Source organism: Rhinatrema bivittatum, chromosome 11 (genome assembly GCF_901001135.1).
Source record: "Rhinatrema bivittatum chromosome 11, aRhiBiv1.1, whole genome shotgun sequence".
NCBI lineage: Eukaryota > Metazoa > Chordata > Amphibia > Gymnophiona > Rhinatrematidae > Rhinatrema > Rhinatrema bivittatum.
The window spans coordinates 20127215-20153491 of record NC_042625.1 but is presented as its reverse complement, the minus strand read 5'-3'; the positions used below and the strand labels follow the sequence as shown (position 1 = coordinate 20153491).

Below are 26277 nucleotides of genomic sequence, written 5' to 3'. Positions count from 1 at the left end.
AAGGCACAGTGGTCTCAACACGACCACATGAGGTCACTATAGGTCATCATAACTCAATCAGTAATCTCAGACATAAACCAGTGGCTTTCTGCCCGGGTTCTCAAATCAGGAGCACCGTTTCGAACCCCGGCACATCAGATTGTCATTACGACGGACGCATCCACAAAGGGATGGGGAGAATACATGCTACACCTGAAAACACAGGGAGTTTGTTCTCCACAGGAGAGAACTCTCCAAATCAACCTTTTAGAGTTAAGAGCCATAAAAAACGCCATCTACACCTTCTCTCATCTGCTAATGGGCAAGAGGGTAATGATCTACACAGATAATCATGTAGCCATGTTTTATTTAAACAAAGAAGGCTGGTCCAATTCCAGGATACTTTGCAGAGAGTCCGTGCTAATCCTGGAATGGGCGTTAGACCCATTCCATTTAGTTGCAGGTGACCTACCTTCCAGCTATCAAGAACATAGAGACTGACAGGCTCAGCAGAATTTTTCATCCCCACAAGTGGGTTTTGCATCAGGAAGTGACAAATACCACTGTTGAGGTTTGGGGATACCCTGCATGGATCTCTTTGCAACAGAATCCAACACAATACTGACAAGTTTTTGCTCTCTCAACCCAAGCAAATGCAGGATTGCTCTGGATATGTTTCTAATTCCCTGGACAGGAAACCTATTTTATACATACCCACTGTTACCTCTAATAGGTCGTGTGATCCAAAGATTTATCGTGGAAGAATCAGATCTCATCCTCATTGGACCAGCGTGGCCCAGACAACCATGGTACTTCTATGTCATATAACTCTCAACTCAACCACTAGTCTCCTTGGGAAACCATGCAGACTTGCTATCACAGGAAAAAGGCACACTCTTTCACCCACTCAATCCCCCTACATCTGATGGCTTGGAAGTTGAAAAGGAGATGTTGAGCCATCTCCCTCTCCCTACTGAGATTCAGGATATTATAATATCTGCCAGGAAACTTTCCACAAGAAAGAATTATTCTGGCAAGTGGCATAGGTATCTTCACTGGTGTGTGGCAGTAGACACATTTGGATGTTCCCCAGAACAATTGCTGCAATATCTACATCTAATATATTCCTCTGGCCTAGCTATGTCATCCATCAGAGTGTACCTCAGTGCCATAGCAGCATATCATCCTTCCATGCAAGGGAACTCAATCTCAATACTCCCGTTGATGTCTTGTTTCATGAAAAGTGCTTTAAGACTCTGTCCCCTGGTTTCAAAGCCAGCAGTTCCTTGGGATATCAAGCTGGTGTTGGAGAAACTTATACTTCCACCCTTTGAGTCGATGTAAACCGGCTCCATGAAATTCTTGACATGGAAGGTATTGTTCCTGGTAACAAGAACTTCAGCAAGACAAGTTAGTGAACTTCAGGCATTAATCCACTTCCCCCTTTACTTGCAATTCTACCGTGAAAAAGTCACCTTGTGAACCCATCCATCCTTTCTTCCAAAAGTGGTCTGAGCTTTTCACCTGAATCAGACAATCACCTTATCAGTCTTCTTTCCAAAACCTCATGCAACTGATAGAGAAAGGATACTACAAACTCAGAATTGTAAAAGACCCCCAACTCTTTGTCTCCTTCAATCTGAATGCACCAGGATTGCCGGTATACAAAAGGACATTAGCTAACTGGTTATCCCAATATATTCTTTTTTGCTTCCTCCGGGGTCCAGCGGTGAACTTGGCCTGCGCGATCGGCGCTGAAGCCCGTCGGGGTAAGGCCTCTTGTTCTGCTCGCCCCGCTCGGGCTCCTGCGCCAATCGCCGGCCCTTCTCTGCAGCAGCTCTCTTACCTGGAGGGCCGCAAACATCCAATCTCCTCGGCCTCGACCAGGGCCGCGTGCCCTCGCTTCTTGCCGGCCTCGACCCGAGCCGCGAGCCCTCGCCCAGAGCCGCCATTACAAACACCGGAATGCCCACGAAAACGTCGCGGCGGTGACGTCAGAGGCGCGACAGACCGGCGGGGTATTTAAACCTCCGCTCTCCCCTACCAATTCCTTTGCTTCCTCCGGGGTCCAGCGGTGAACTTGGCCTGCGCGATCGGCGCTGAAGCCCGTCGGGGTAAGGCCTCTTGTTCCGCTCGCCCCGCTCGGGCTCCTGCGCCGATCGCCGGCCCTTCTCTGCAGCAGCTCTCTTACCTGGAGGGCCGCAAACATCCGATCTCCTCGGCCTCGACCAGGGCCGCGTGCCCTCGCTTCTTGCCGGCCTCGACCCGAGCCGCGAGCCCTGGCCCGGAGCCGCCATTACAAACACCGGAACGCCCACGAAAACGTCGCGGCGGTGACGTCAGAGGCGCGACAGACCGGCGGGGTATTTAAACCGCCACTCTCCTTGGCGTCGCGCGCACGAAGGAGCGCGACAAAGGGGCCTGCCCCTTTGTTTCGCCCCTTCGGTTCGCCCCTTGCTCTCCCCGAGCAGTACCGAGATAAGTACCCACAGAGACTTTACCAGCTCTTCTCCGCGCCAAAATTCGCTGCGATCGGAAGCCCAGCCCGCCGAAGCCAGCCTCCAATAAGAGCCAGCCCAGAGGGGCTTTAAATCAGAGGAAGACCGGCGCCATTTCCCCTCGAACGCTGCTGCGGCTTGCTGCTACAGCCTGCGCGATCGGCGCCGAGCCCCGCCGGGGGAAGGCTTGCAAAAGCACCCTCCTCACATACAACCTACATACATACAACCTCTCCACCCACGCACCCGGACCTCGATCCATCCCCCTTCCCACCTGCACTTTTCCAGCATTCACCCAGCCTCACCTGCAAGCTTCCAGCATTCACCTAGCCTCACCTGCAAGCTTCCAGCATTCATCAAGCCTCACCTGCAAGCTTCCAGCATTCATCCAGCCTCTCCTGCAAGCTTCCAGCATTCATCCAGTCTCATCTGCAAGCTTCCAGCATTCATCCAGCCTCTCCTGCAAGCTTCCAGCATTCATCCAGTCTCATCTGCAAGCTTCCAGCATTCATCCAACCTCGCCTGCAAGCTTCTAGCACTCTTCATGACCTCCTGCAAGCTTCTAGCACTCATACAGCCTCTCCTGCAAGCCTCTAGCATTCAACAAACCTGCACAGACAAGCCTCCAACTTTCACATAGCCCCCCTCATTATCCTTCTAACCTCGCAACATAGTTCTTACAAATGGCCCCTTTTTTCACAATTCCAATTCTCCAACATAATACACCAACTAAAAGAATTTCTTTCCGTCATGCCCAACAACACAACCTTAAATCCCTCTCTTCAATCTTGATCACTCCTACCACGCAACTGCTAGGCCTCACCCTTTTCTCTTTAAGCCTTTTCAATGCACAATCTCTAACGAAAAAGTCTGTAATCTTAAACGACTACCTCATCGACGTGAAACCGGAGATATGTGCAATCACTGAAACGTGGTTAAACCATCAGACACAGCAATAATTAATCAATTACCTACAGAGGCTTACGACTTCTTTTCGCTACCTCGTCATAAAAAAAAGGGAGGAGGTATTCTTTTAGCAACTAAAAAGGACCTCAGATTCTCTCTACAGCAATCCAATTCCAATTCAAAACTTGAATTCGGCTTTTTCACCTCAGACAAGCTCCAAATCCTTCTCGTATATGCTCCCCCAGGACTCCTGGAATCAGATGCTTCACCCCTGATCGAATTAACCTCTTCCCTCATCAACTTTGACTCGCCAGCTATCATTCTAGGTGATTTCAACATGCACGTAGATAACCCTACCCCATCACCTAACTGTGAAACACTACTCACAGCCTTCTCAGCGCTAGGCTTCACTCAATTAGTTAACAAACCTACCCACAAAGCCGGCCACACGTTAGACCTGATCTTCGTTAACGCTGCAATCAAGCCAGTATCTATCCCAGATTGCACAAAGGTCCCGTGGTCAGATCACTACCTCATAACAACTTCATTCTCTATAAAAGATACTAGCCAGGCTTGCTTTCCTTCGCCCTCCTTCACATACAGGAAAACTTGCTCCCCAGAAGACCTCAATAATCACCTATCACCACTACTCCACCAACTGGACCTTACAGATCCGAACTCAGTACTTCGATCATGGAATACAATCACCGAAACTATAGCTAACAAGCTATGCCCTTCAATTACAAAAAAACCACACCAGAATTCCTCCAAAAGACAGCCCTGGTTCTCCTCAGAACTAAGAAAGCTCAAACTCCAACTAAGACAAAATGAGGCTAAATGGCGCAAAAACCCAGGAACCAACACCCTTTCAATCTACAAATCATCTCTGCATCAATACAAATCAAGCACCTTAAGATCCAAGAGGGACTTTTACGCCTCGAAGATACACGACCTTGCATTCGATGCCAAAGCCCTCTTCAGCTACGTAGCCAACCTCACACAAGTAAACCAACCAGAGATTGCACATGACCAAGCTCAATCGAAAGCGGAAGAATTAGCTCTATTCTTCAGCAACAAAATCAACACTCTTCTATCTCAGCTCCCCACTAACCCCACTGTTCCACTAACCACTCCTCAACCCTCAATCAACCACACTCAGTTAGAAGAACTTGATACAACTTCATCCATGGAGATCCAAGGAATTCTATGGAAAATGAAACCTTCTTCCCACCCTTCAGACCACATCCCAGCCAAACTACTACTATCAATTCCAGATTCTATCTCCAAAACCCTGGCAGATATCATAAATTGCTCCCTCACACAAGGACTCTACCCTGACAACCTCAAACTAGCCTCACTCAAACCCCTTCTCAAAAAACCAAATCTTGACCCAAACGATCCTAACAACTTTAGACCGATAGCCAACCTCCCCTTCATAGCCAAGATAATGGAAAAATTGGTAAACTCACGACTCTCAAACTACCTTGAAGACAATAACCTACTATTCCCATCACAATACGGATTCCGTAAAACCTTAAGCACGGAAGCCCTCCTCATCTCTATGACCGACCACATCATCCTAGGCTTAGACAAAGGACAATACTTCCTTCTGATCCTACTTGACCTTTCGTCTGCATTTGACACGGTCAATCACTCTCTTCTCATCAACCAACTAACAGCCATAGGTATCTCTGGCACTGCCCTATCTTGGTTTAGAACCTTCCTCAGCAACAGAGGATATAAGGTTAAGATTCATAATAAAGAATCCTCTCTTCACCCCGCGTCAGTAGGAGTCCCTCAGGGCTCATCCCTGTCTCCTACCTTGTTTAACATTTATCTGTTACCCTTATGTGAACTCCTCACTAACCTCGATCTCAAACACTTCCTCTACGCCGACGATATTCAGGTCCTGATCCCCATCAAGGAGTCACTCGCAAAAACACTGTCTCACTGGGAAACCTGCCTCCAAAATATCAAACAGCTTCTCACAAGTCTCAACCTGATACTAAATTCATCAAAAACGGAACTTCTAATCATCACACCAGAAAACAGCTCCCTCACACACACTCATCCAACCTACCAAACACTACACAAGTGAGAGACCTAGGAGTTCTAATTGACAATCACCTAAACCTGAAAGCCAACATCAACAAAACCACCAGAGACTGCTTTTATAAGCTCCAAGTGCTGAAAAGAATACGACCTCTCTTCCACACTCATGACTTTAGAACGATTCTACAATCAATCATTTTCGCAAAGCTGGACTATTGTAACACCATCATGCTTGGTCTCCCTTCATCACACACCAAACCATTGCAAATGGTCCAAAATGCCTCCGCCCGTATACTCACTAACACCAGGAGAAGAGAACACATAACACCTATCCTGATGGGCCTCCACTGGCTGCCTATCCACTTCAGAATAATCTACAAGGCCATTCTCACCATTTTCAAAAACATCCATCAATTAGCCCCAATCGATCTCCATATCCCCCTCCGATTACACTACTCAACAAGACCGACAAGAGATGCTTACAAAGGATCACTTCAAGTACCTCCAGCCAAAACTACCAGACACATCACGCTTAGAGATCGGGCCTTCTCCACAGCTGGTCCAACTTTATGGAACTCCATTCCCCCGGATCTTAGAATGGAACCCAGCATCTCAACATTCAAGAAAAGACTCAAGACGTGGCTGTTCACGCAGGCCTTTCCTAACTCCAACATTACTTAACTCCCTTCAATCAACATACTTCGCTAGTAATAGCATTAATAGCCACCCCTTATAATGTTATTATATATATATATAATTATCTGATCTTCATTTTCCTTCTTACTCCAAGTTATTGTTTCCCTGTTACATGTAACTGCTTTTCTGCACTATTGTTCAAATTGTAAAGTTTATTTTAATTGCACCCCTGTTTCTTGTGAACCTGCATGATGGGACTATCGTCTTGAATGTTGGTATATAAAAAAACTTAAATAAATAAAATAAATAAATATTCATTTCTGCTACTCAACTCAGCCAAAGCAATTTGCAGATAAGGTTAAAGCTAATCAGCTCACGGTCACAGCAGGTTCTGTAGCTCACCTTTGTGACATACCAGTTCTAGATATATGTAGAGTGGCTACTTGGTCCTCTCTTCATACCTTCAAATCCCATTATTGCCTCCAACAACAATTTAATTTAATTTAAAAACTTTTCTATACCGTCAAGATATATACCATCACAACGGTTTACAATAAGGCATATAAATTAATGTTGCTAAATGTATTAAATTATATCAACTGCACAGGTGCCATCAAGTTACGGTAACATATTTATTTATTTATTTATAATTTTTCTATGCCGACATTCTTACATTAAAATGCAAATCATACCGGTTTACATAAAACAGAAAAAGCAGGAAAAAATATTTCCATAGTCAAATACAGAGAACATTTATAATAAAATTATTAACAAAGGCATAAGGTAGGAACTTGAAAAAAACGTTACTTAACAGAAAACGTAAAAGAAAAAATATTAAATGAAGCACAAAGAGTTGCACGAAGGGGTGCACAAAGGGGAGAGCCCCTTTGTCGCGCCCCTTCGGCAACATAGTTGTATGATCATTGTTATTTGGTGGTTGATAAATCATGTCCATTTCTATCTGTATCAGTTTTAAGTACCAAAATAGATTAATAATTGTATCTTACCCTTTGGTGGTGAACAAAAAATTAAGATAAAATAATTCACATATCATGCAGGTCGATCCAGTAAGGCCGCGGTAAAAACAGTGAGGTAGTGTCAGGCGCACCCTTCCTCCCCGCACGCACAGTTCTCTTCACTAACTCCCCGATACTCTCCTCTAATCGCATGCAAATGCATGCCGCGGCTGTGAAGCGTTAGGGAAGGGTTATGCCCGTGCAACCCATTTTACTGTATAGGCGCTGTAACAGCGCCTATACAGTAACCTGGGTGCGCTGGTACCTGTCATTTCAAATGACATTTGAAATGACAGGCACCAGGAAGTGTAAAAAAGTTTAAAAAGTGTAAAAAACAAAAAACCTGTGTGTTATATAAAAAAATAAAACAATTTTAAATACCTGTCGGAGGGCCGTGGGTCCCGGTGGGCGGCGGGCAGCCATCAGCGGCATCCGGTAGTCCCTTCTCCCTTCCTCCCTCCCTCCCCTGCCTGGATGAGCGCCAAAATCGCACGGGCGGGTCGGCAGCGGGGGGGGGGCGGCAGCAGGATCCGGGAGCGGCGGGTAGGCGGCAGCGGGGTCCGGGGGGGCAGCAGCAGCGGGGTCCGGGGGTGGCAGCGAGATCCGGGGAGCCAGCAGCGGCAGCATGTTCGATCGGGTAGGCAGCTAGGTGGCAAAGTAAAGATGGCCGCCTGCACGGGAAAATCGTGCAATTGGCCGCTGAAGACGTGACGTCACACCCCGTGACGCCAAACGTTGTGACGTCACGTCTTCAGCGGCCAATTGCACGATTTTCCCGTGCAGGCGGCCATCTTTACTTTGCCACCTAGCTGCCTACCCGATCGAACATGCTGCCGCTGCTGGCTCCCCGGATCTCGCTGCCACCCCCGGACCCCGCTGCCGCTGCCCCCCCGGACCCCGCTGCCGCTGCCCCCCCGGACCCCGCTGCCGCCTACCCGCCGCTCCCGGATCCTGCTGCCGCCCCCCCCCGCTGCCGACCCGCCCGTGCGATTTTGGCGCTCATCCAGGCAGGGGAGGGAGGGAGGAAGGGAGAAGGGACTACCGGATGCCGCTGATGGCTGCCCGCCGCCCACCGGGACCCACGGCCCTCCGACAGGTATTTAAAATTGTTTTATTTTTTTATATAACACACAGGTTTTTTGTTTTTTACACTTTTTAAACTTACCATAGCAGGCCCGAGCCTTGCTACTTTTTCGTTTGTTTTTTTTTTGCCCTGGTCCCGTCCGGTCTCCTGCAGCCCCGTCCGGTCCGGACGGGGCTGCAGGAGACCGGACGGGACCAGGGCGGGTAAGCAATGTTTTTACCCTACACTACACTACACTAACTCCTACTAGGGGGAGGCGGTAAACTAGCAGGTTAAGGCCGCGGCAGAACAGCGGGTTACGGAGGAGATAATATCAGCGCCCGTTACAGTATCGCAGGGGAATAGCTAATTCCTTCATTATACAGCTTTTTCGTTCATTTACATGCCGGGTGCGGAAAGGGTTATGCGTCTGTTTTCAGAAGCGATACGGACGCGTGAAACTGGAGACTGTATCGCCGAATTGCCTTGCGCGCCCGAATTGTGCGCTACGAGCACGTTACAGACGGGCAATCCTCGAGCGGACGATACTGGATCGACCTGATGATTAGAGATGTTGTGTGTGGGTATTCTACTGTCTGCATCCTACACTGCCCTGGGTTCTATTCTCCATTCTCTTTATGATATGCTTGTTTGAACAAAATCAGATGCATTGATGGGTGCAGCGATACTGCACTATACTACTAGCACATAGAGCTGTCCACAAATGGGACGGGTTTCGCACACTGGACCCTCCTAGAGTATGTCAACAAGGAAGAAGGTCACCTTTAGGCATAGGTAGTCAATAGTGTGCTCAATCTCCACTTAGCTGGGGACTCCCAAACAGCATGGCTAATTCAGTCTGCTTATTGATGGGGAAAAAATAAGTTTTCTATACATTAAATGGTGTTTTCCATAGATAGTAGGATGAATTAGCCATGTGATCCCGCCCTCCTCCCTGGACAGTCTCACATCCTTTCTATCTTTGCCTGTTTTCTGTTCGCTGATCGTCCATGCTTTAACAACTGAGGCAGTCAGGCAATCGCATGGGAACCACCGTAAAGGCACACAAAGCAAAGCTCCATATATCTTGAGAGAAGTTTTCTGCCTCAAGCCGCCCAGAGGGATGTCCCAGATAGCATGGCTAATTCATCCTTCTATCTACGGAAAACACCGTTTACGGTAAGCAAACTTGCTTTTTCTGCCATCATGTTTCTATGAAATTTGAGCATGGTCAAGAATTATGAACAGAATATCCAGATGAGACCATTGCATATCAGTATATATGATTCTTAGAAAAAGTTTACAAATATAAAATAATTTAACAGGATCTCATTGTTGAAATAGAATTTTCAGAGAGAGAAGGGGCTAGTAATTTTTCTAAAAACAGTGTTGAAAATGTGAGTTCCTGTTCGTGTCCCAGATCAGTCCAGACAAGTGGGTTTTGCATCCCTACCAGCAGATGGAGACAGAGAACAAAACCTTTGAGGCACTGCTACATAACTGAGATTGCCACCTGCAGTCCCTCAGTTTTTCTCTGTCTCCAGCAGATGGTAGAGGTGAAAACGTGCAGTTTGAATAAAATAATAAAGAAGAAAAAGAAAAGGAGACTAGAATTCAGAGGACAAGATCAACTGGAGGCTCCCTGAGGTGTTAGGTAGCTTTGCGGACCATTCCTCAGGTGGAGCTGGGTGAGCAGGGGGTTGGTAATCCCTGGAATGGCTCTGCTCACATCTTCCCGAGAACCTGATAGCCAGGGATTCTGGCTCCCTCTCTTCCCCGAAGGATTTCTCTCTGTCTGACTGCCAGGAGCAGGAAAGTATTACCTTTCTCTTGTTGTAGGGTAAAACTGTTGAGGATCCTTTGAAAAAGAAAAAAAATTGAGAACTCCTTGGAAATGGCGATTGGATGCGGGGTTGAGTGTGACTATGAGCACCAGGAGATCTAGGCCATTTGGCAGTGGGAATTTGGGCTGTTTTGTGGTCAGCGAAGCAGCATGGCTGGGCGCATGTGTGCACGTGGTAGGCCTTTAATGGTGCCGGCATCTCAACACAGGAGTGTGTGTCGGGCCTGTGGCTCATGGTGCTTCCAACTTAATTCAGCCAAGCTCTGCAAGACCTGTGCTTCAGGTGGTGAAGGGATCTCCAGAGAGGCAACAGAGGGATATAGAGTCATGCTCTCAGCAGGGCCTGTATCGGATGCCCCCGGGGGGTGGGGGTTGGCTGAGAATGCAGTGACCAATGCTGCAGAACATGAGAGAAAGTCAGCTATCACTACAGGGTCCAGAGACTCCCCTCTGCCACTTTCCCTGGTGGTTCCATCTTCAGTGGGAGATTTCAAGTTGGGGGGGGGACGGGGACCGGAAGATGGGCCGAATGGAAGAGTTCAAGGACCTGGAGGAATTCTCCACAGATTTTGTGCTGCTTCTGCACAATGCCTATTTGGCCAGGTGGGGAGCAGCAGGGAAGCAACTTCTGGAGGGGAAGCCACAGTGTCCTGCAAAGAGGTCCAAGGTGTCCCCATCTGGGGATTCAGAGTCTTTGCTTCGTCACCTGGCATTCCCCTCAGGTGAGGGGAAGGATGATGCCTGGGATTTACAGGATTCGGATGACCCACTAACAGCGGGTGATGATCCAGGGGATGACCTGGAGGATGATCTTGCAGGTGGCAATCTGACCTCAGGACCCAGGGGCGAATAAGGATGGGGGTGACCCAGATAAGATACCGGTTTCTGAAGGGGATGTCCAATTGTTTAGAAAGAAAGAGTTAAGACCACTCATTCCCCATGTTTTGGAGGAGTTGGGGATTAAGGTCAACCAGGAGAACTGTCTGACAATGAAGGTGTGGGCCTGCCGAAAGCTTTTCCGTTACCCAAGAAGGTGAAGAAACTGGTAAACTGGGAGTATCATTTTCCGGGGGCTAGTTTGAAGGTCAGCAGGGCAATACAAAGTTATACCCGCTGACGAAGGAGACTTTAGGGTTGTTGAGACTGCCCAAGGTGGATGCTGCAGTTTTGGCAATGACTAAGAAGACAACCATCATAGTGGCGAGGTCAGCTGCGTTGAACTGTGTGCAAGACCGCAAGCTGGAAATTCAGATGATGAGGATGTTTGAGATCTCGTCCTTGAGTCTCCAGGCAGCGATCTGCGGTAGCCTGATGCAAAGGGCCTGTTTGCGCTGGGTGCAGAAGGCACAGGAGAAGGACTCAGCGTTGAGGGGACTCCAAGCTGGAAGCCGGGGTAGCCTATGTGGCAGACGCACTGCTATGATTTGGTCCGGACATCAGCCAGGAATATGGTATTGGCTGTCTCAGCTCGGAGACTACTGTGGTTATATAACTGGGCAGCAGATGTGTGGTCTAAGTCACAGCTGTGTAATCTGCCTTTCAAGGGAAAGCTGTTGTTTGGAGAGGACCTGGAGCGGTTGATGAAGCATCTGGGGGAGTCCAAGGGGAATAAGCTGCCAGAGGATAAGAAGGATATCTGAAAGACTTTTCCATCACGCTTCTGTTTTCGGGCTATGAGACGTTTTGATACTGGTGTTTTTGGGTTCGGGGCAGAAGCAGACCTCGGAAAGGCAGCAGTCCTTTCAGGGTCCCTGCAGACTCTCCAGGGAAAGCTCCATTGAGGGGACCGGAGGAGGAAAGGCCTCCCAATGAAGTCAGGGAGGTCCACTCTTCTGTGAAAGTGATAGGGGGATCGTTGTTCCAGTTTTATGAGGAGTAGACTAGGATCACATTGGACCAGTAGGTTCTAGAGGTCATGAGTAGGTTATGTTTTAGAATTTTCTTGACACTCAAAACAAAAAACTGTATATACTGGTGTATACTCAAACTCTAGTAATACAAAAACACCAATGTGGAAATGCTGAATATAGTATTTTTTTTATATATATATATATGTATCTTGTGGATACCTCATATATTTCACATGGGCTATGTTCAAAACGCCTCAAGAGTGGGGTGTGCAGTGTGTTTACGTACTGCTATGCATGTCACTCACAATATCTTAGGACTATGCTCCCATTATTATAATCATCGGTAACCACATAGTTTACATTTTTTTTAAACAAAGGTTTTTATAAAGGTTTTCACTCATATCGTTATTATGCAGAAAAAGCAGAATCTTTATCTGAACTTATCTGGTGGTGTTATCATAACCTGTCCAGATAAGTTCAGATAAAGATTCTGCTTTTTCTGCATAATAACAATATGAGTGAAAACCTTTATAAAAACCTTTGTTTAAAAAAAAAGTAAACTATGTGGTTACCGATGATTATAATAATGGGAGCATAGTCCTAAGATATTGTGAGTGACATGCATAGCAGTACGTAAACACACTGCACACCCCACACTTGAGGCGTTTTGAACATAGCCCATGTGAAATATATGAGGTATCCACAAGATACATATATATATATATAAAAAAATACTATATTCAGCATTTCCACATTGGTGTTTTTGTATTACTAGTATTAGAATTTTCTTGTCCAATAAGAGAGGCCTTCATGGTGTCCTGGACCAAGAGAGAGGTGGTATAGGATATGTTGAACTGTTTACTAGGGCTGAACCCTATTGTACCGGTCCCTCCTCATGAAAGGGAACAGGGCAGGTACTCAGTTTACTTCGTGGTTCCCAAGAAAGAGGGCATATTCCGTCCATTCTGTATTTCCAGAAGGTCAACACAGCGTTGCGGTTATCACGTTTTCAAATGGAAACATTGCAGTCAGTAATCGCGACAGTTTGGAAAGGAGAGTTTCTAGCATCCTTGGATCTTACAGAAGCATATCTACATATACCCATTCAGCCAGAGCACCAGATGTTATTGCACTTCATGGTGCTGGGACAGTATTTCAGTTCCGGGCCTTTCCCTTCGAGTTGGCCATGGCTCCACGTACGTGCACGAAGATGATGGTGGTAGTAATGGCGGCCCTGAAGAGAGAGGGGATTCTTGTTCACTCTTATCTGGACAACTGGTTCGAATGGACAAAGTCCAAAGGAGATTGTGGTCTGCTGGTGTACCAGATGATAGAAATGCTGTGGTCTCTTGTTGGTTGATAAATTTGTCCAAGAGTCATCTAGTGCTGACCCAGTCATTGGAGTACCTGGGGCCGTTGTTTGATATCCAAACTGGTAGAGTCTTTCTTATCCCGGAAAGGGTGACGAAGATTCAGATGCAGGTAATTCATTTTCTGCGGCTGCCGATGCCCAGGGCTTGGAATTTTACAGATTCTGGGTTCCATGGCTTCTACACTGGATCTAGTGCCGTGGGTGTTTGCCCACATGCAACTTCTTCAGAGGGCGCTGCTGTCTCGTTGGAATCCGTTATCAGAAGAGTATCAGCGGCCTTTACCGTTTCTGAGGGAATCTAGATCCAGTCTCTCGTGATGGCAATCACGCTGCAATTTGGAGAAGGGGATGGTTTCTGGAGAGTCAGGACTGGGTAGTTGTGACTACAGATGCCAGTCTCAGGGGTTGGGGGGCAGTCTGTCAGGGACGGACATCCCAAGGTCTGTGATCAGCTGTGGAAGTGACCTGGTCAATAAATGGTTTAGAGGCATGAGTGGTTTGCAGAGCATTGGTTTTTTTCCTCCCACAGGTCCAGGAACGAATGGTGAGAGTGTTTTCGAACAATGCGGCAATGGTTGCATATATCAATTGTCAAGGCGGGGTGAAGAGCCAAGCAGAGGCTCTGGAGACTCAAGACCTGTTTGCCTAGGTGGAACGATATCTGGAGGGGATAGTGGCATTGCATGTAGCCGGAGTAGACAATATGCAGGCGGACTATCTCAGCAGTTGGACCCAGGGGAATGGGAGTTATCAGTGGAGGCGTTCAACCTTATTTGGTCCCAGTGAGGCACTCCACATTTGGATCTGATGGCATCGCGGAGCAATGCTAAGGCAGATCGGTTCTTCAGCCACAGGCAAGAGGTCAGAGCTGAGGGAATAGATGCCCTGGTTCTTCCGTGGCCAGTGAGGATTCTGTTGTATGTCTGTCTGCTGTGGCTGCTAATAGGCCGCATTTTGCGGCGAATAGAGAGGCATCCAGGAAGGGTAGTACTGGTTGTTCCAGAGTGGCCGTATCATCCGTGGTTCGCAGATCTGCTTCATCTTGCGGTAGACCAGCCCCTCAAATTAGCTGATCTGCTGCGTATGCTACGGCAAGGACCTATCTTTTCAGATCAGGCAGAACGCTTTTGTCTCGCGGTTTGGCTTTTGAGAGAAGACATTTTGGATTGAAGGGGTACTAGAGCCGGTCATTGCCAGTTTGCTCCAGGCCAGAAGACCGTCCACAGTTTTGGCATATGTTAGGGTATGGAGAATTTTTGAGGCCTGGTGTGTGAAAGAAGGCCTGGACCATTTACGAGTGGATATCCCTCATATTTTGGCCTTTTTATAGCACGGCTTGGTTAAGAGGCTGGCATACAATTACCTTCGTGTGCAAGTGGCAGCTTTGGGTTGTCTCAGAGGTATACTGCAAGGTAGACTTCTGGAGTCGCATCCAGATGTGGTACGATTTTTGAAGGGGGTCAAGCATTTGCATCTGCCGGTATGCAGATTATGTCCTGCATGGAGTTTGAACTTTGTTCTTTGAGTTCTCAGTGAGCCTCCATTTGAGCTGTTACAGAAGGCATCCTTTAAGGATCTCAGCCTAAAAGTGGTATTTCTGGTAGCGATTTGTTCAGCCAGACAGATTTTTGGAGTTACAGGCTTTGTCTTGTAGGGAGTCGTTTCTGAGAATTACAGATGCTGGGATATCCTTGCATATAGTGCTGTCATTTTTACCAAAAGTCATTTCTTCTTCCACCTTAACCAGATGGTGGAGCTTCCCGTGTTTCTGAATTGGTCTTCTGGGAAATTCAGAGGCAAGAAAACTTCATTTGTTGGATGTTCAGCAGGCTCTGCTGCAGTACCTGAAGGACACCAATAGTTTTCAATGGAGAGATGATCTGTTTGTCTTGTTTGGGGGAGCGAAGAAGGGATGTAAAGCTTCGAAGGGCACAATTGCTTGTTGGTTGAAAGAAGCTATTTATTCTGCTTACCTTTGTAAGGGTAGGAAAGTTCCAGAGGAGTTGGAGGCACATTGCACAAGGGCAGACAGCTTCTTGGACTGAATGTCAGTTGGTGTCGCCACAGGAGATCTGTAGAGCAGCGACATGGTCTTCATAAGAACATGCCATACTGGGTCAGACCAAGGGTCCATCAAGCCCAGCATCCTGTTTCCAACAGTGGCCAATCCAGGCCATAAGAACCTGGCAAGTACCCAAAAACTAAGTCTATTCCATGTTACCGTTGCTAGTAATAGCAGTGGTTATTATCTAAGTCAACTTAATTAATAGCAGGTAATGGACTTCTCGTCCAAGAACTTATCCAATCCTTTTTTAAACACAGCTATACTAACTGCACTAACCACATCCTCTGGCAACAAATTCCAGAGTTTAATTGTGCGTTAAGTGAAAAAGAACTTTCTCCGATTAGTTTTAAATGTGCCACATGCTAACTTCATGGAGTGCCCCCTAGTCTTTCTATTATTCGAAAGAGTAAAAAAACGATTCACATCTACCCGTTCTAGACCTCTCATGATTTTAAACACCTCTATCATATCCCCCCTCAGCCCTCTCTTCTCCAAGCTGAAAAGTCCTAACCTCTTTAGTCTTTCCTCATAGAGGAGCTGTTCCATTCCCTTTATCATTTTGGTAGCCCTTCTCTGTACCTTCTCCATCGCAATTATATCTTTTTTGAGATGCTGCGACCATAATTGTACACAATATTCAAGGTGCGGTCTCACCATGGAGCGATACAGAGGCATTATGACATTTTCCGTTTTATTCACTATTCCCTTTCTAATAATTCCCAACATTCTGTTTGCTTTCTTGACTGCCGCAGCACACTGAACCGATGATTTCAATGTGTTATCCACTATGATGCCTAGATCTGTTTCTTGGGTAGTAGCACCTAATATAGAACCTAACATTGTGTAACTATAGCATGGGTTATTTTTCCCTATATGCATCACCTTGAACTTGTCCACATTAAATTTCATCTGCCATTTTCATCTGTTCATCTGCCATTTTCATCTGTTCGATGTAATTGCATTCGGTCATGCCTTTTTAATGTTACAATGTAAACCGAATTGATATGTAACTTTGCTACATGAATTTCGGTATATAAAAATGCTAAATAAATAAATTTAGATGCCCAATTTTCCAGCCTCTCAAGGTCTTCCTGCAATTTATCACAATCTGCTTGTGATTTAACTACTATGAACAATTTTGTATCATCTGCAAATTTGATTACCTCACTCGTATTTCTTTCCAGATCATTTATAAATATATTGAAAAGTAAGGGTCCCAGTACAGATCCCTGAGGCACTCCACTACCCACTCCTTTCCACTGAGAAAAATTGTCCATTTAATCCTACTCTCTGTTTCCTGTCTTTTAGCCAGTTTGTAATCCACGAAAGGACATCACCACCTATCCCATGACTTTTTACTTTTCGTAGAAACCTCTCATGAGGGACTTTGTCAAACACCTTCTGAAAATCCAAGTACACTACATCTACCGGTTCACCTTTATCCACGTGTTTATTAACTCCTTCAAAAAAGTGAAGCAGATTTGTGAGGCAAGACTTGCCTTGGGTATAGCCATGCTGACTTTGTTCCATTAAACCATGTCTTTCTATATGTTCTGTGATTTTGATGTTTAGAACACTTTCCACTGTTTTTCCTGGCACTGAAGTTAGGCTAACCGGTCTGTAATTTCCCGGATCTCCCCTGGAGCCCTTTTTAAATATGGGGGTTACATTAGCTATCCTCCAGTCTTCAGGTACATGGATGATTTTAATGATAGGTTACAAATTTTTACTAATAGGTCTGAAATTTCATTTTTTACTTCCTTCAGAACCCTGGGGTGTATACCATCCGGTCCAGGTGATTTACTACTCTTCAGTTTATCAATCAGGTCTACCACATCTTCTAGGTTCACCGTGATTTTGTTCAGTCCATCTGAATCATTACCCATGAAAACCTTCTCCAGTACGGGTACCTCCCCAACATCCTCTTCAATAAACACCGAAGAAAAGAAATCATTTAATCTTTCCGCGATGGCCTTATCTTCTCTAAGTGCCCCTTTAACCCCTCGATCATCTAACGGTCCAACTGACTCCCTCACAGGCTTTCTGCTTCGGATATATTTTAAAAAGTTTTTACTGTGAATTTTTGCCTCTACGGCCAACTTCTTTTCAAATTCTCTCTTAGCTTGGCTTATCAATATCTTACATTTAACTTGCCAACATTTATGCATTTTCCTATTTTCCTCTGTTGGATCCTTCTTCCAATTTTTGAATGAAGATCTTTTGGCTAAAATAGCTTCTTTCACCTCCCCTTTTAACCATGCCGGTAATCGTTTTGCCTGCTTTCCACCTTTCTTAATGTGTGGAATACATCTGGATTGTGCTTCTAGGATGGTATTTTTTAACAATGACCACGCCTCTTGCACACGTTTTACTTTTGTAGCTGCTCCTTTCAGGTTTTTTCTAACTATTTTTCTCATTTTATCAAAGTTTCCCTTTTGAAAGTTTAGCACGAGAGCCGTGGATTTGCTTACTGTCCCCCTTCCAGTCATTAATTCAAATTTGATCATATTATGATCACTATTGCCAAGCGACCCCACCACCGTTACCTTCGCTACATACTTTCTCCCAGCATTACCAATTGGATGTTCTCATGCCGGGGGAACAGTTGTTGGGAGAGAGTGTACTGAGAGTTGGTCTTTTGGGTGCCCACCCAGCATAGGGGTGCTTTGTTACATCCCACTTGTCTGGACCAATCTGGGGTATGAACAGGAAAGGAAAATTGGTTCTTACCTGCTAATTTTCATTCCTGAAGTACCACAGATCAGTCCAGAGGCTCACCTGTTCTTTGTGAAAGACCTTTTTAATTGCAATGGCAAAGTGTGTATATTTCAAGCCTACAGGATGGCCAGGTTTGGCTTGGTTCCTTGGGGTTGATGTGCGGGCTCAGGAGAAGCTCTACCTTCTGTTTCTCTCCGTACACAGTTCAGAGGGCTCCAATCCTATGTTTAACATTCACCCTGGAGAATCAGGGGTCAGTTCAGTCTAGTTTGGCTCGGGTACAGGTCAATACTGAGGGACTGCAGGTGGCACTCTCAGTAAAGAAGCAGTGCCTCAAAGTTTTTGTTCTCTGTCTCCATCTTCTGCTAGGGATGTACGTAATACCCACTTGTCTGGACAGATCTGTAGTACTTCAAGAATGAAAATTAGCAGGTAAGAATTTTCCTACTGTTCAGAATACAATTTGTACTTGTAGCTGACTTTCTTTCTGTGGTTGTTTGCAAATATTTTACTTAAAATAGCTGTTAACATTCTTTCTTTCTTTTTTTTTATAATATGCTTCTGTTTTTATCCAGAACTTGTTTTCTGGAGCAGATAGAGATGATTACGAAGAGTGGACATATGAGGATTTCTTCACTGAAGATGGGATAGTCCTTGATCCACTGGTTGTGCTACCAGTTGCCTATGATGTGACTGTTGCACTGCTGCCATGTGCCACTGGTAAACCTTTGTATTTCAGTTCCATTTTTCTCATTTTTATCACACCCATGAAGAATGTTAAAATTTAAAACCGTGGTTTTAGCCACCCTTAGGTGTCCAAGTGTTATAATTAGTGAGGTTTGGGTGGATGGACACAGTGGCAGCTGACCACGCCCACAGGGGGAAGTCCCATGGGGGGGCCACAGGTCAGTCTCCGCTCTGGACACTGCCGCAGCCCTGACTGGCCTGGGGAGCAAAAGCTGGACACAAGAATAAAGCTGTTGCAACCGTGACTGCCCGACGGCTTTACTCCGCCTACCTTTCTTTTTCTGCGGCGGCTCCTGCTCCCTGTGGACGTCTGGCTGATGCGACGTCTGCCCGTCGTCCTCTCCGGCGTCCCCGGACCGGCTTGGGCGCTGCCCCCCGCCATGCTCCTCAGGTACCTTAGGGCGCGCGTGCCGCGCGGTCCTCATTCTTATTTCCTCTGTGGCGCGTTCCTCAGGGGCGTCCCCCTGTGATGATGTCACGCTGCCCGGATATTTAAGCCTGTTGTTTATTGCTAGCCTTTGAGTTAGCAAGGGAATTCCTACGGATGGGATTCGCTCTCTGTACCCAGCTACTCTGCTTCCGACTCCTATTTGGACTCTTTGCTGTTAACGAGGTACCCGCTCCTCGGGAGCCTCTCTGCTTCTTTCAGGTCACTATCAGGTAACCAGTACTCGCTCCTCGAGAGCCCATGTTCCCTGACTCGCTGCCTGTGTCCATCTCCTCTTCTATTTGGAAGAATTTGCTACAGACACCATCTGTGAGTACTACTATCATCCACTCCTCAGAGCTGTTTCCCTGGAACCAGGTACTCGCTCCTCGAGGGCTTGCCTCCGTTCCAGCACCAGTGCTATCTTCTATGGAGAACTGCTGCATGAGTACTTGCCAACGTGACTCTGTGCCCAGGGATCTGGTACTCGCTCCTCGAGGGCCAGCTCTCCCTATCTCGGGGCTTCTCCATACTGGGGACTCTGTGAATATCTCAGTGTACTCATTTTCTCAGTTCTTCTTCCTACAGCACTGCTACCGGAGAAGCCCCTGTTCCAGCGCCCTGAGGAATACTAGCCCAGCCGGGCTCCATCTTTTACTCACTACTGCCACCTCTGGTGGCTTCACAAACTGTCTAATAAAAGATATAATCTGTGTTTGCGTGTCCAGAGCTGAGCCTGACCTGTGGCCCCTCATGGGACTCCCCCCGTGGGCGTGGTCAGCTGCCACAGTGTCCAAGGGTCCACCCAAACCCTACAAAACATAACACGAGCCTGGGTCTTCCACGAGCAGCACAGAGCACTGCTGCTAAATTACCGGGTGGGTTTTAAGTACAATTGTATTGCACAATTGCCAAAACCTCATCCATTGGGAAATAGATTTTGGGCAGGGTTTGTAATTACGATCGAGAATCATGAATTCCCTGTACGTACCTGGATCAGTCCAGACCGTGGGTTATGTCCCCAATCCAGCAGATGGAGTCAGCCCAAAGCTTTGAGGGGGCGTCACCATAAGTACTAGTACCCCCTCTGCAGGAGTTCAGTATCTTCTGACTCCAGCAGATGCGAGTAGGGGAATCTGGGCTTGGTCCCGATCACCCATAACCCTTTTGTCTTTCCCTGGTTTTGGGGTTTTATTCTCTGTCTTTGTTAGCACTTGTATTTTGGATCAAGTTGTCTGTCTTTAAAAAAAAAAAAAAAAAAGTTAATTGCTTAATTGGAGAGGCGTGGCTTTCCTGTTGTCCCTCGCTGTCTCTCTCTCTCCTTTCCCGGCGATAGTGGTCTCCCCGGGGTAAGTTGACTTTTTTGCTGCTGTTATTTTATTTTCTGTTCAGGTGGACCGGCCTACCAGCGTCTTCTCCCTCTCCCGCGGCCATTTTGCGGCTCCACGTGGGCTGCAGCGGGGAGCAGGGAGATAGTTGTCGGCGGGCTGTGCGGCCAGGAAGGCCCCCCCGCGGCGCCGTTTTCTCCTCGTCGGCGGGTAGCGCAGGCCATCCGGGCCCCCCCCGCAGCGGCGTTTCATCTCGCGGCCCCCCCCCCGAGGCCCTGGGTGTTTTCAGCTGCCGGGAACTGTTTCTTCATCGCGATCTCGATGCCGCGGCCGGCGCGTTGCTCGGCCTGCGGCGAGCCTGGATCGCGCGTGTCGAGGGAGGGGATCTGCGCTAGGTGCCTCCCCGGGGGGGAAGGCACGTCTCGGACCCTCACTCATTCTCTCCCTATGGCAGCCTTGCCCGGGCGGCGCGGGCCGGCCCCTCCCCCATTCCTGGCGGGAACGGCGGCCATTTTACATGCACTGCACCCTGAAGGAGCTCAGGCAGCGCTGGGGGATGGGGAAGCCTCAGAGGGCTCCCCCCCGAATTTGCTACCGGAGACGGATCCGGAGGAGGACCCGCAGGGGCAGGGTCACCCGGGGCCCCCACCCGCGGGGGTCCCCCCGCGGAGGCCGGGGTTCTCCCCGGAGTTTATACGCCTGCTGCACACAGCGTACCTGCAGGAGCTGGCTGATCCCGCGGGGCCCCCACCACCCAAGCAACCGAGACCTTCGGCCCTCTCCACGGCCCCCCCCGCTCCGGCGGGCGTGGGGGCCCCACAGCTCCCCGTACACGCCCGGCTCCCTGTGGCCTCGGGGGGGACTGGGTCGGCCCCAGGTTCCCCTGGGGCAGATCCTGCAGCTTCGGGACAAGGGGACTCTACTTCTGAGGGAGAGGATCCACGCACGCTGCGCCTCTTCCAGCGGGAAGAGCTGGATGACCTAATTCCGCAAATCATTCAGGGGTTGGACCTCGATCCCCCTCCGGACCCGCCAGCTCCCGTTGCGCCCGCGGTCGTCACTTCCTCTAAGAAGGGGGATCCCGTACTGGCAGCCCTTCGTCCGAGGGCTCGGGCTTTTCCCATTCACGATTCTTTCCTGCAACTTCTCACCAGGGAATGGGATGCCCCGGAAGCTGCTCTGAAGGGCAGCCGCGCCATGGAGAGGCTGTATCCGCTGCCGGAAGATTTCCTGGATCTCATCAAGGTACCCAGGGTGGACTCCGCGGTGTCGGCGGTCACGAAGCGGACGACCATACCGGTTACGGGTGGAGCGGCGCTAAGAGACACGCAGGATCGCAAGTTGGAGGTTTTCCTCAAGCGGGTCTTTGAGGTTTCCGCAGTGGGGCTGCGGGCGGCAATGTGCAGTTCGCTTGCCCAGCGGGCCAGCCTCCTCTGGGTGCAGCTACTGCTCACTTCGCAGGTGTTGCCGCCCGAGGAGGCCGCTCAGGCGGATAGACTGGAAGCGGCAGTGGCATACGGGGCGGACGCCTCCTATGATCTGTTTCGGGTCCTCGCCCGCTCTATGGCTTCGGTGGTGGCGGCACGTCGACTCCTCTGGCTTCGCAACTGGGCGGCGGACACGTCCTCCAAATCAAGTCTGGGTTCCCTGCCATTCAGGGGTAAGTTCCTGTTTGGAGAGGATCTGGACCAGATCATCAAATCCCTGGGGGAAAACGCGGTCCATCGCCTGCCGGAAGATAGATATCGATCCACCAGGGCATTCTCGTCCTCCCGGACCAGAGCCAGGGCGCAAAGACGATACAGGAACTACAGGCCGGCGGCGGCTAGGCCCTCTGCCCCCAGGTCTCAGCCCTGGGCGCGCTCCTTTCGTGGGCGCCGCCCCGCGCGTTCCGCTCCTACGGCGGGACAACCGTCTCCCAAGTCCTCTCAATGATGTTCAGCTCGCCCACTCCGCCGTCCCCAGGATTGGGGGGCGGCTGGCGTTCTTCTACAAGGAGTGGGCGCGGATCACCTCGGACCAGTGGGTACTGGACACCATAGGACACGGCTACGCGTTGGAGTTTGCCCGCGCTCCAAAGGAACGGTTCATCTTCTCTCCCTGCGGCTCGGACGTCAAGCGAAGGGCGGTGCAGTTGACGCTGGACAGATTGTGGGAGATAGGCGCCATTGTGCCCGTACCCTCCGGAGAGGTGGGCTCGGGCCATTATTCCATCTACTTCGTGGTTCCAAAGAAGGACGGGTCCTTCCGCCCCATTCTGGACTTGAAGGAGGTCAACAAATCCCTGCGGGTGGTACGGTTCCGCATGGAAACGCTGCGCTCGGTGATCGCAGCGGTACACCGAGGGGAGTTTCTGGCCTCCTTGGACCTGACGGAGGCCTACCTGCACATCCCCATCCGCCGGGAGCATCATCGGCTTCTGCGTTTCAAAATCCTGGACCAGCATTTCCAGTTTGTGGCGCTTCCGTTTGGATTGGCAACGGCCCCGCGCACCTTCACCAAGATCATGGTAGTCGTAGCGGCTGCCCTTCGGAAGGAGGGTGTTCTAGTCCACCCCTATCTGGACGATTGGCTCATCAGAGCGAAGTCTTTTCGGCATGGTCAGGCTGCGGTGGCCAGGGTGATAGAGTTTCTGCAGTCCCTGGGATGGGTGGTCAACTTCTCCAAGAGCTCCCTCGTGCCCTCGCAGCGCTTGGATTTCTTGGGGGCGACCTTCGACACCCGTCTGGGCGCGGTTTTCCTACGCCAGGACAAGGCGCAAGCCCTACGGGAGCACATACAGCGGTTTTCTGCATTACCAGCTCCCACCTCCTGGGACTATCTGCAGCTCCTGGGAGTCATGGGTTCCACCATCGACATGGTCCCTTGGGCATTTGCGCACCTCCGACCTCTGCAACGAGCGCTCCTCTCCCGTTGGAAACCTCTTTCGCAGGACTACCAGGTGATTCTCCCGCTGCCCCAGTTTGCCAGGAACAGCTTCTCCTGGTGGATGGTCCCGGAGAATCTGGCTCGCGGCGTGTCCCTCGATCTTCCAAATTGGATAGTGGTAACCACCGATGCCAGTCTCGTAGGCTGGGGAGCAGTCTGCGACCGCAGCGCCACGCAAGGGACGTGGTCCGCGGAGGAGTCGAGGTGGTCCATCAACCGTCTGGAAACCAGAGCGGTCAGGCTGGCGCTCATCCACTTCCTGCCCCTTCTTCGGAGTCGGGACGTCAGGATCCTGTCCGACAACGCGACAACGGTGGCCTACATCAACCGACAGGGCGGCACTCGCAGCCCGCAGGTCGCTCTAGAGGCAGCGATGCTAATGCAGTGGGCGGAACGGCATCTGGGCCGTCTGGCGGCCTCGCACATCGCGGGAGTCGACAACGTCCAGGCGGATTTCCTCAGTCGCCAGTTTCTGGATCCCGGAGAGTGGTCCCTCTCCGACGAAGCCATGCAGTTGCTGGTCCGGCGGTGGGGATCCCCCCACCTCGATCTCATGGCGTCCGCCCAGAACACCAAGGCGCCTCGCTTCTTCAGTCGCCGGAGAGAACGGGGGGCGGAGGGCGTGGATGCGCTCGCGCTCCCGTGGCCGACCGATCTGCTACTATACGCTTTTCCTCCTTGGCCGCTGGTGGGACGGCTACTCCGACGAGTAGAAGTTCATCAGGGAACTGTGATTTTCGTCGCGCCAGAGTGGCCAAGACGTCCTTGGTTTGCGGATCTCCTCCACCTAGTTATCGACGGACCCATCCGGCTGGGACATCTTCCTCGCCTCCTACACCAGGGACCGGTATTTTTCGACCAGGCAGAACTCTTCTGTCTTGCGGCCTGGCTTTTGAGAGGCGCCGCCTCCGCCGACGGGGGTACCCGGAGGAGGTAGTGTCAACTCTACTGCGGTCTCGGAAGACCTCGACGTCGGTGGCCTATGTCCGTGTTTGGAAGGTGTTCGAGCTGTGGTGTACCGACCGGAACACAAGACCCACGGAGGCGTCTGTCCTGCAGATTCTCCAGTTCCTACAGGCGGGAGTGGAAAAGGGGCTCGCTTACAACTCACTTCGGGTTCAAGTGGCCGCTCTTGGTTCCCTCCTGCGGGGCGGGGGATCTCTGTTACGGCATCCGGACATCATTCGTTTTCTCAAGGGTGTCAAACACTTGCGGCCTCCATTGCGGGATCCTTGTCCATCTTGGAGCCTCAACCTGGTACTACGGTCCATGTCGGGACCTCCGTTTGAACCTCTGAGGAGTGCGACGATCAAGGACCTCACTCTCAAGGCGGTTTTCCTGGTAGCCATATGTTCCGCTCGGCGTATTTCGGAGCTGCAGGCTCTGTCCTGTCGAGAGCCTTATCTCCGGTTCTCCGATTCGGGCGTTTCACTTCGTACTGTGCCTTCCTTCCTCCCGAAGGTGGTGTCCGCCTTCCATGTGAATCAGACGGTGGAACTGCCATCTTTCTCTTCGTCTGAACCGCGGTCTCTCCGTCTCCTTGACGTCAAGCGTACGCTGCGATCCTACCTGGAGGCTACGAATGAGTTTCGGACTTCGGACCATCTCTTCGTCCTTTGGTCTGGTCCCCGGAAAGGATCCCAGGCCTCGAAGACGACTATTGCCAGATGGCTGAAGGCCGGCATTGCCGCTTCCTACATCGGGACGGGGCGGACTCCCCCACCCGGTATTGTGGCGCATTCTACACGCTCTCAGGCGGCCTCCTGGGCGGAGAGCCGCTCGGTATCGTCGCAAGAAATCTGTAGAGCGGCCACCTGGAAATCGTTGCACACGTTCTCGAGACACTACAGACTACACCTCGCCGTCCATGGACACTTTGGCGACCAGGTTCTCCGAGCAGGCCTTGCAGGACCCCACCCGGTTTAGGGAAGCTTGGGTACATCCCACGGTCTGGACTGATCCAGGTACGTACAGGGAAAAGAAAATTATTACTTACCTGCTAATTTTCGTTCCTGTAGTACCATGGATCAGTCCAGACGCCCACCGCATATGGGTTCTACTCCTGCTCTGCTGTCTTTCGGGCTGATTCTTCTCAGCTGTTCTTCATGTTACAGTAGTGTCTTCCTGTTGTTGTTTTTCACGTGTGTCCCGTCTTCCCTGTTGCTGGAGGTTGACACGCTATATTCGTGACCCCCGCCCATTGGTGGGAAGGTCCCAGTTTTTCTCGATTTCACTTTAGCGGCTTATTGTTGCCGTCTTGTTTCAACTTGATCCAATTGGGAGTTTTCTGTTTACTCGGGCTCTGATATACTCGATACTGAACTCCTGCAGAGGGGGTACTAGTACTTATGGTGACGCCCCCTCAAAGCTTTGGGCTGACTCCATCTGCTGGATTGGGGACATAACCCACGGTCTGGACTGATCCATGGTACTACAGGAACGAAAATTAGCAGGTAAGTAATAATTTTCTTTTTTGTTGCCATGTCTATGAAATTGTTTGCATATAGATATATACTGGAAGAGTTATTGAGACTGTACATTCTGTATCTTTTGCAGACAAAATTATTTATCCTTTGGATTGTTTAAACCTGGGAAACTGCTCATTTATGAAAGGTAAATAGGAATAGAAATATATAGATTATTACAACTGTATCATAATTTCTTAAGTACTATTGTAAAAAGCAAATGTTATCTTTATTTTATGCATGTTTCCGGTCATCTTGTGTGCTGTAAGGTATCTTTGACCCACACTCTATAATCTCACTGCCCACCATTCACTTCCCTCAGTAAAAACCCTAAAAGGCAGTTTCCGCAAGGACAAGCAGGATGTTCCCTGTACATACCCAGAT

General features: G+C 49.4%; 1 protein-coding gene across 3 annotated transcripts in view; it reads left to right on the top strand.

The window, feature by feature from the left end:
• Nucleotides 1–26277, top strand: part of KNTC1 (kinetochore associated 1) — a 422937-nt gene that overhangs the window by 222604 nt on the left and 174056 nt on the right. For all 3 annotated transcript variants that reach the window (XM_029571458.1, XM_029571459.1, XM_029571460.1), the window contains exons 37-38: nucleotides 18574–18718; nucleotides 25985–26041. In XM_029571458.1, coding sequence (XP_029427318.1) covers nucleotides 18574–18718; nucleotides 25985–26041 — 202 coding nt within the window. The remainder of the gene's footprint in view (nucleotides 1–18573; nucleotides 18719–25984; nucleotides 26042–26277) is intronic.